This window comes from Dermochelys coriacea, chromosome 25, assembly GCF_009764565.3.
Source record: "Dermochelys coriacea isolate rDerCor1 chromosome 25, rDerCor1.pri.v4, whole genome shotgun sequence".
NCBI classification, from domain to species: Eukaryota; Metazoa; Chordata; order Testudines; family Dermochelyidae; genus Dermochelys; species Dermochelys coriacea.
Genome location: NC_050092.1, coordinates 3,689,736 through 3,699,848, shown reverse-complemented (window position 1 = coordinate 3,699,848; position 10,113 = coordinate 3,689,736). Strand labels below are relative to the sequence as shown.

General features: G+C 55.1%; 1 protein-coding gene across 2 annotated transcripts; it reads right to left on the bottom strand.

Moving 5' to 3' along the window:
- Positions 1-2,930: 2,930 nt before the first annotated feature.
- SMIM24 (small integral membrane protein 24) lies at positions 2,931-9,616 on the bottom strand. 2 transcript variants are annotated; one of them, XM_038384191.2, is made up of 4 exons: positions 9,378-9,616; positions 8,828-8,963; positions 5,185-5,223; positions 2,931-3,273 (listed from the first exon to the last, which is right to left on the bottom strand). In XM_038384191.2, the coding sequence occupies exons 1-4, from the start codon at positions 9,439-9,441 to the stop codon at positions 3,177-3,179; spliced, it is 336 nt and encodes a 111-aa protein (XP_038240119.1). In that variant the 5' UTR covers positions 9,442-9,616; the 3' UTR covers positions 2,931-3,176. The 2 variants fall into 2 exon arrangements, with proteins under 2 accessions (XP_038240119.1, XP_038240120.1); XM_038384192.2 differs by having other exon boundaries at positions 2,931-3,270.
- Between the last annotated feature and the right edge of the window lie 497 nt (positions 9,617-10,113).

Here is a 10,113-nt window from a genome sequence, read left to right as displayed (position 1 = left end):
TGACTGGCTAGACGCATGTGGTGCAACAGTGAAAGACTCAACAGTTGAAAAAGTGAAGAACTCTCACTGTATTCAGAAAATTTGCCTACATGGTGATGAATGCACCAATGCAAATGGGCATCAAGTATTAAGTCATTGTGTACAGTTATCTTGATGTCACTGGTAAGCCAGTACATGCATTTCTAGATTTTCAAGTTATAGAAGACAGATTGGCTGCATCTGTGACAACCCACATCTTAGAAGAGTTAAATGCTTGTCAATGGGACCCCAAACAGATGGCTGCTTGTGCATTTGATGGAACTGCAAACTTCTCTGGAAGACATGGTGGAGCACAAGCTTTGCTCAGAGAAAAGTAAAGGAGTACTTGTGGCACCTTAGACTAACAGACTAACACGGCTGCTGCTCTGAAACCTGTCAGAGAAAAGTGTAACCCTAGTCTCTCCTGCACACACTGCAGAGGCCATCTACTCCAACTAGCGCTAGTATGAGCTGCAGACTCTTCAAAAGACATTTTAAAAGCTATGAATTTAATATCTTCATTATATTCTTTTTTCAGCAAGAGTCCAAAAAGACTTAATATCTTGGAAAATATAGAAGATACACTGGGACTGAAGTTCAAATTAGTCCAACCTGGGAAAACCCTCTGGCTTTCTCATGAGCTATCCTTGGCTGTTGTCTTAAAATTACTCCAGCCATTATTACTGGCTTTGGAAAGTATCTATCAAGATGGGATGGATCTAAGTAGTGAGGCTGGTGGATTACTTTTGCTACTATGTTCAGAGAAGACTATTGCCATTCTCTCTCTTGTAAGTCTGCTATTGAAACCACTTGGGTCATTAAACAATGCCATCCAGGCATCTGCTACAACAGTAGTAGATCTTTGTCCAGCAATAGAAGCTACATTTGGATCAATCAGAGAGCTAGCCATTGAAAAAGTACTGGAAGAAGCAAAGACTTCAGTCCGGAAGTTGACTAATGAAGGCATTTATATTGAATCCTTAAGTGAAGAGGACAAGAAGTGTTTGTTAAGACAACTGAAAAAGTACACAGTCTTGATTCTTAAAAATCTACAACAGCGACTTCTAGATTCTACTTAACCTCGACATAGCTTTTACAGATCACTGTCTTATAAAACACCGACAGTTTAGTGGAGTGAGGCACTACCAGCAATGTGGCTGCCATGTGCTCAGGACGGAATAGAGAATTTGAGCACACAGTGGAATATCGTATGATGAATGAATGAAGATTTGACTTCAGCTTCTTTTTTATCATCGCTAGTGGCTCGACCCAATCTTTGTGCTCTGTTTCCTGGGATGAAAAAAGTAGGAATTCAACTCTTGCTACTCCCAGTCACAACAGCTACAGTTGAGCGTTCTTTTTCATCATTGAATAGAATTTTGTGTTTTGAAAGGAGTCGCCTTCTGCCTGATCATGTGAATGAACTCATGAGCATATCACCTGAAGGAATGGAAGTACCGGACACACGAGAAGCCACCAAAGATGAATGCACTGCATTCAAGAAGTTCATTAACAGAGCTGTGCAAAATTATAATAAGAAACCAAGAAGGATGTAGATGTAGTTCTTCATAGAAGGCTTGAGTAGCCAACTTTAATTTGTGTGATGATTTTAAAATCTAATAAAATGGTCATGAAACATTTTTCAGTTTTTACTATGGTGCCTACAGCCCCCCTTCACCCGCACAGTCTCACCCTCATCGGCCCTGACCCCCCTCCCTGTAAATTTGAACACCACCCCCCAATTTTAATTCCTGGGGAAAACACTGCATGCGAGGTCTGCATGGGCCACATGCATGGACCCAGCATCTCCTGAGGACCCCCCTTCCTCAAGCAAGCAGGGCTGAGCTGACCCACTCATGACTGGGAGTCACTTTCTGATGGCTGAGCTGGTAGGACGCTGTCCGGGCTTGACTGACTGGTCGAATGGGCAGGACCATGCACCCTGTAGTGTGTAGCATGGGGCCCAGCAGATGGAAGAGCCTGTGGGGAGGGTATTTCCTGGCTCTGACCAACACTCCAGTCCCCGGCTCTTCATTCAGCTTAGAAATTCACTTTATTTTATGCTGTATTCCCATGATCAGCTTTGACACAACCCCCTTGAGCTGCATGGGCCAGTGCATCTAGGATGACCAGATGTCCCGCCGTTAAGAGCTTTGTCTTGTATACGCAACTGTACCCTCCCCCATGAGAAAAAAATGTCCCAATTTCCCATACTTGCTATCTGGTTGCCCTAAGTGCAGCCTATGGAGCAATGGGCTCAGGCTCTCTGCACGCTCAGGCGGACGTCTCTGTGTCGGTTATTCTTAACTCACTACATCCTGCTCTTAGGCTTTTCTTCATAACCACACAGGCCGAAAACCTTTATTATCGTTGTTATTCGTGTAAATGCAAGTACAGATTCTGGAGCCCAATTCTGCAGCCTTGGGAGGGACGGGGGAATTCTGCAGCCTCTGACCAGGTGGGGCCTGGCCAACAGGCCTTATCCCGCTTGCCTCCTGTTCCCTCCATCATTTCTTTAGCTGGGATTTACTGTCCACTTTCCCTCCTGGCTGTTATGGCACAGTCTTGCCAGCAGGTGGCACCAATCAGTGCTATAATGTTCTCGGCCCAGCTGGGCAGTGCAGGGGGCAGCACATGGCATCGGCCCCGTGGCCCAGCCGGGCTCAGAGACGCAGGGAGATTGTTCTGCTCCCTCCCCGCTGCAGCCCACAGGTTCCTGTGCCGCAAGCTCAGCCCGTGTGAGGCCCAGCCCGGACCCACTTGCAGGGGGCGCTGCGGGGCTGGCAGGGGGCTTTGGGGGAGAATCCCCTCCAGCGACTGGCTCTGGCTCCTTGCTCCACAAAGGCCCGCGCACCCCTGCAGCTGAATGACCAGGGAAGGGGAGAGGGGGCCTGTCCTGCACAGGGTAGTGAGTGGGTATCTGTGCCCGCTGCACCCCGGGCCCTGCATGGCAGCACCCAGAAGAGAGCAGCCACATGGGCAGCCTGCATGGCCCAGGGGAGGCTGCTGGGTGGGTCAGGCCGGCTGCTCGCTTGTGCTGGGACAGAGAGGGGCCAGGCGGAGCTGGGCAGAGACGCGGGGAAGCAGCGAGTTGATTTGTGTGCCAGGCAGCCCAGCGGGGTACCGTGGTCTCCCACCCCACCAGGCTCGCCAGCTCCTCACAGGGAGGTCGTTTTATTCTCCTTCATCCCCTTCAGCTCCTCCTCGTTGTCCTCCTCCAGCACCAGGTTGTCGTAGGGGTTTGAGACCGTCCTGCTGAACAGGAGAGACAGCAAGGAAATGTGGGGTCCCAGGCCAGGGCTTGCTGGGGGGGGGGGGGGGGTGAATCAGCAGGTCCCTGGGACGACGGCTGATGCTGAACCTGTGTTCGGATCCCTCGGGGTAATAGTCGCTCGCTGGCTCCCCGGGTCCCGCTCCCACGTGTTCAAAGCACAGCTTGCCTTGCCCACACTGGGGCTTTAACACGTTAGTTAGAATCCCCTGTGGACACGGCTTTTGGCTGTGAGCTTGGCAGGGCGGGGTCAGTCACTGGCTATGCGGCGGGCGCCGTGACCAGTGGGGCATTGAGGTGCCTCTGGGAGGGGAATCATCAATCATGGGAGGGCGTTACCATCACAGAGCCAGGGAGCCAGCTGGTCTCTGTCCTATTGGCTCCGTCTGCCTGTTCCCATCCCAGCAAGCCAGTGGCTACCTAGTGCCTCCCATTTGCCACTGTACTGCTGGCCACAGCGGGGATGGAACCCAGAGCCTCCTGCTCCATAAAGCTCCACCCCTGAGCAGCAGGAGGATCCTCACTAGCCATTAGCAGAATAGGGTGCATGACACCCAGCTGAGCAATCCCAGTTCCCACCAGCTGCAAAATCCAGCTGTGCGGAGATCTCCTCTCAGAGAAGGCACCTGCTTGTCACGGTTCCCACTGAGGATCTGAGACAGGCACTGTAAGCGACCCTCACCTTTTATATCTACCCAGCCCACTGTGCACCCACGAGCACCTGCACGTACCCGTACACACATACACGAGCACCCACACACACGAGCACATATACACACAAACATGAGCTCACGCACACACAGGCATACACATGAGCACATACACATGGGTATGCACACAAACACACACACACAGGTGTTGCTATAGGGAGCCAAGCTTGCCTAGTGGCTGGGGCCCTGCTGGCTGCTTGGCCTCTACTCCCAGCTCTGCTGCCAATTCCCTTCCCTGCCTTCATCACCTTTGTCATGCCTGTGAGTGCCCTGGGCAGGGCTGGCTCTGCGTGCGTGTCCCTGGCATTCAGGGGATCTGAGCTCACTTGGGGCCGGGGTTGGTTCTGCGTGCGTGTCCCTGGCATACAGGGGATCTGAGCTCACTTGGGACCTCTAGATGTTACAGACACTCCTGTTGCCGGGAGATGCGTGTCCAAGCCATGGGCAGAACCCATTTCATAGGGCCAATAGGCATAACAAGGCTGCTGGCAGGTCAGGGTATTCATGGGGGTCCCCAATTGGGAGGGATCCAGCCAGAGCCCTTATCTGGCCCCATCCCATAGGCCCAGGGCACACCACAGTCGCCAACATATTCGCCCTCACAGCCCCTGTGGGGCAGGGCAGGGCCGTTACCCCCTTGTACAGATGGGGACTGAGGCCCAGAGAGGTCTGGCCCGAGGGAGGGTGTAGCAGAGCCGGGAATTATAATCTGATTGCCAGGCCGGCACCTGACCACTAGGCCATCCTTCCCCCCAGTCCCAGTGCATCTCCCCAGAGCCAGTGAGGTCAGGGTTAGCTGTCAGGGCTGGGAATTACCACATGAGACAGGCACCAGGAGCTCTTACACTGATACAAAATCCAACCGCAACAGGTCTTGCCCCGCCTTCCCCTCCATCTCCAAGCACAGAAGGCCGATTCGATCTGCGTACAGGGAAGGCCAGGGACTCGCCCCAGGCCATGCGGCAGAGCCAGGAACATCGGCCACCCATGCTGCTCACTTGGCCACCAGCCCACGCTGCCTCCTCCCCCCACTGGCTGAAGTGAGCACCAGGAGAGCGGGCGCTGCTCAGCCCTGCCCTGCAACCAAAGTCGTTGCCGCCAGTGAAAATGGGGGGGGCATATACCCCACAGAACCCCCAAAATGTCGCTGTGCCGGGGCTGCAGCCCGAGAGGCAGATGCTCTACCTGGATTGGGCAGGTTCTTCCAGGGGCTCCTCCTCATTCCTGTGAAAAGAGCAAGAGGGACAGGGAGTCAGAGGGCGCCATGCGGCGGGGGCGGGGGGCCTGAGGAGCCCTAGCCAGCGCCAATAGGAGGCTTCCCCCTGACTTCAGCGGGCCTTGGTACCACGTAGCCTCTGTCCCCAATGCAGCGGGGCCCTCATCCAGCTCTGGATAAAGAATGCGCCCGTCTCAATGCCCAGTCGAGCGCTCAGAAGTGCAGCTGGTGGAACCCTTTTTGTTTGGGCCAGTGACCACAAGCAAATGTCCGTTTGGCTGAACTTTTTTGATTTCCCAGTGGAAAAATGTGCCTGGCTGCCCACCAATGGCTCTTGTCCACTTTCACTCTCTGCCAGAGAAACTGTCAGAAGCCCCCCAAGGGCAAAGAGCCCAGGAGCTCAGCTGTCCCCTCAGAGCTCTCAGCCTCACCAGCTCCCACAACTGAGGGTTGGCCAGGGGTGAGTACCCCCAACTGCTACTCCAGCCCAGGGGAGGGGTCAATTTCACGAGTGAAATTGACAAGAGCCATCCAAGCCAGCTGAAAAATACAAAAATTTTCCCAGGAAGGTATTTCTGTTTTCCCATCAGCTGTGCTTGAATTAAATGCCAGTGCTACAATTCGCCAGGCCAGGCCACCTTAATTCAGCCCCTTGCTAACGGCACACAGGAGCCAGCTCTCGGGGGTCTCTGTCCAGTGTCTTACACACACAAAAAGAGCCGTTCTCCTCTTTCAGGTCTCTGCCTCCTTCACTGTCCGTCCGGGACACTGAATGAGGCAGGGGGTCCTGGAGGGCAAACAGCGCATCATCTGGTGGGAAAGGCTGTATTGTCATTAGAGTGGCTTGGTATTTTTCAACAAAATGGTGGTGAGAACGGGCTGGGGGGGGTGTTAGAAACGGTCAACTCATCAAAACCAAAATGTTTCACAGAAACGTTTCCGTTTTGACAAAACTTTCATCGGGAAAGTGTCTTGGGTCCAGGCTGGAATTTCTGGCTAGGGAGCAGCCCTCACCCCAATGTGAAGGCTAGCTTAGTGGGGCGGGGGTGCTTATCGGTGATGGAGGAGAGCCAGGGTCAAGTCCCTGCTCCAAATTAGGCAGAACAGGGACCTACAGCTGGGATTCTCACATCCCAGGGAAGTGCCCGCGGCAGTGGGTTATTCTGGGTGGGGCCACTCTCTTGGGTGGTTTGGGGTGACAAATTTGAAAAGGTCTCGTTCTCATTCTGACATGGAATGAAAACAAATCCGGCACTTTGCCATTTTTTGCTACCTGAAATTCTCAATTCTGACCAGCCGTATCCCCGGTGTGAATGCTTCAGGGGGATGAAGTTAAATAAAAGCAGAAACTGCATCATGCGTGATCATAACAACCATCCCCCAAAGAGCCACAAACAGGGCTGGCACCCAGGACCTTTAGATCCACAGCACAGATCCTCTGCTACTTAAACTTAAGGAGTAGGGAAGCTAGCTGAGGTAGTAGGTTGTTATCCTCCATCTAGACCAGTCATGTGAGGGCACCTGCTAGTGGCTCACACAGCTATTTGCGAGCCAGAAGAGGAATGAAGGGAAGCTGGAATGGTGGGTGCTGCTCCTGGCTCTCCAAAGGAATATTATCTAGATCAGGGGTTCTCAGCCCATGGATCGGCACCCGAAATTGGGTTGCCAGAATGTTTCAGAGGGTGGCCTGGCAGCTCCTGTGGCTCCAGTCCCTCGGGGCTGGCTGGGCTCACCCCCTGCTCCAGGCACTGCAACTCCGGGGTCCCAGTGTCACTCAGGTTTGGCCCAGCTGTCACGACGCCGGGAGCCCGGGCAGGCCAAATCTGAGTGAGTGGCACTGCCACCCCGTGAGCCGGGGCACAGCTCCACTCACTCCAGTCAGGAGCGCAGGGCCAAATCTGAGCAGGGCTGCTACCCTGGAGCTTGCAACCCCCAGAGCTGAGAGCCATGCCCAGGCAGTCCCACAGCACAAGAGTTGCAGGAATCTCCACTGTGGGGTGAGTGCCGGGGCAGAGCAAGATCCAACTGAAACCACCCGGGGCCTCCATCCCCGGGCTATTTACTGGGTCACAACAAGTCAAGCCATTTACAGAGGGGTCCTGAGCCCACAAAGGTTGAGACCCCTGGTCTAGTGTGTGCAGACACCACAGCCAAGCACTTCAATTCAGGCCGGTTGCTCAGAAAGGCCAGTCGCTGTGTGGATGACACTGGCGCCCACTCGACTAGAGATGGCGCTGCCTGACGTTCCCCTCAGCAAAACAGGACGGGGCCTGGTACTTGCCTGCCTCTGACAGGTGCTGTGACATGCACAGAATTATTAACTGAGTCTGGGGGAGAGACAGGACTAGAATCTACAGTGTCCTGCTGGCTCCCTCCCAGCACGCCTTCCTGCTGCCGCTTGTCCAGAGCGGAGCCTAGAGCACATTCAGTGCGGCTGGAATGGTCAGAGACTTCAGCAGCGAGCTTCCTGCAAGCTCTCCTGAACATGTGCAAATGGCAAAAACTTGGCCAAAGCCGGATGAGTTTTCATGGGCACAGCAAAAGGCACCTCCCTGAGCCAAGGATTGTACCCCTGCCAGGTGTTTATGTTCCTGCGCCAGAGCATGGAGGCGCTGGAGTTCTTCAAAGGAACGGGCAGGAAGGACCCTGGCAAAACGACCTAATTTCCCCAACCTTGTTCTCAGAAAGGCTGGATTGTATCAAGCCCGACGCTGAGACCCAGCTGGAAAATTTCAGCCCAGACTGGTAAAATTTGTCAATGTTATGAGCAGCTGAAAACAGGGGCTGATAATGGAAAACATTAGGCCACCTTAGCTACAGGTGGCACTGCCCATTTTGCCTGCAATAGCTTGGTGCAGCAGGGACTTGGTACTTTGTACACATTCTGTGGCCCGTGCTCCCTGAGGCAGCAGTATGAGCAGAACGCAGAGCCCAGCTGTGTCCTGATATGTGGAACGAGCCACAGATAAGTACCAAACTGCTGATTCCAGCCCTGGAGACACCAGAGGGGAGGGTGACCTTCACCAGGCAGCAGGCTCCACTCCCAAGATGACATTGTACCCTGTGACAACACATTTTGTTCAACGATCTCAAAAATGTTTTACAAATATGCTTAGCGATCGCATAGAGCATCACGGTGCTGTGTGGACATTGCCTACAGCACCCATTCACCCAGCCTCCTGGGGGGCAAGAAGCTCTGTTATGCTCTTTATATAGATGGGGAAACGGAGGCACAGAGCGGGACAGGCACTTGCCCACAGCAAGTAAAGTCATTTGCCCCAGGCATGTCACTAGTACAGCTGGGAATGGAACCGAGGAGCCCGGACTGCCTGCCCACCCTGCTCCAACCGCTAGATCCCACTCCCCTCCCAGAGCTGGCTGGAGAACCCAGGAGTCCTGACTCCCAGCCCCTGCCCCCACAACCTACACTAGTCTAACCAGCACTGCCTCCCGGTCACAGCTCTTTGTGGTCTCAGACCATCCCAGTCAGTGACAGTGGAGAGCAGGTCAGGGGGCCAGAGGGCCCAGGAGAGTGGTGGGCACTCTGCACCACGCAGGATCAGGCTGAGGGGAGGATCTTGTGGCCTATGCCCCGTCAGACAGGGAGCCCACCTGTGCTTCTTGTAGCACCAGACTCTGTTGATGATCATCAGCATGACAACAATGAAGAGGAAGACCACGACAGCTGTCAGCCCCACGAGCCAGGGCTGCAGCGTGCTGGAGCCCACAGTGGTGCCCTGCACTGCGCCTGCCAAGCCAAAGGGAAAGGTTCATTCTGGAGAGGGCCTGGAGAGGGAGCTGCAGCTGGATCGGGGGAAGCTGGTGCCCAAGGGGGGTCCCTGGATTGCTTCAGTGATTGCCTCAGGGGCTTCAGCCTCCAGCTCTACTTATGGGCCGCAGTAGTGATCTGGGGGGACTGACCCTCCCAGGGTGTCTCCAGCACCCCATGGTCCTGCTTGCTCCAGCGGTCCCAGCCCTGCAGGCTTCCCAAAGACCCCCGCCCCTCAGCACAGAGATGAGGCCAGGGAGCTCGTGCCCGGGGCCCAGAGAGGCAGGGACGGGCCCTGTTCAGACCCATTTCCTGCTCCCCTCCTGCCAGGCTGCCCACCCCATGCTCTCCCACCCCCCCACCTCAGTCTCGGCTGGGAGGTGGCGTCCCTACCGTCCTGGGCCCGCGAGGCGGTGATGAAGAGCAGAGAGAACAGAACAGCACGCAGAGGAGACATGATGCCCGGCTCACTCGGTGGCTGCCTGTTCCCGAGCACCACGTGCTGTCCCAACCCAGGGGCGGCACGGGGATTGCACAGGGCTAGCAGCTCTCCCAGCAGACAGAGTCCACAGTCAGCGTGGCGAACAGCCCGCCTGATGGCTCAGGGACGCCAGCCAGTGGATTTATTGTGCTCAAGAGGGCAAATGCCAACTTGAGTTTTAAAGGTACCATGGCAACCAGATTCCTTTAACCGTTTGGAGGCGGCCGAGACAGACGAGGAAGCGGAGAAAATCCCAGATCCCAGGCCAGGCCCCGCACAGAGATTTTTCAGGCAAATCATTTATTTGCTGCCTAACGCCAGCTCAGCCAACCCGAAATGTGCCATGCATGTGACACGGTCAGTTCCGGCCAGAAAACACTCTCCAGGCCAACTAACTGGGCAGCATTTGTCCTAGCCAGTGGGGGGCACTGCCCAGGATACTGGAGACCCCCATCTGAGCTGCCCTGAGGGGTGAATGGGGGCTGTCCACGGCTCGGCGAGAACCAGGGCAGACCCCCGGGGGAGGCAAAGCCGCTCCCTCTAGCTGCTCACACAGTCCCCTCCTCCCAGCCCTGTGCACCCCGCTGGTTAGGGGGAGCCAAGCGGCCCTCTCTGCTCCTGAGCCCCAGGGGCAGGTGGCAGGGACAG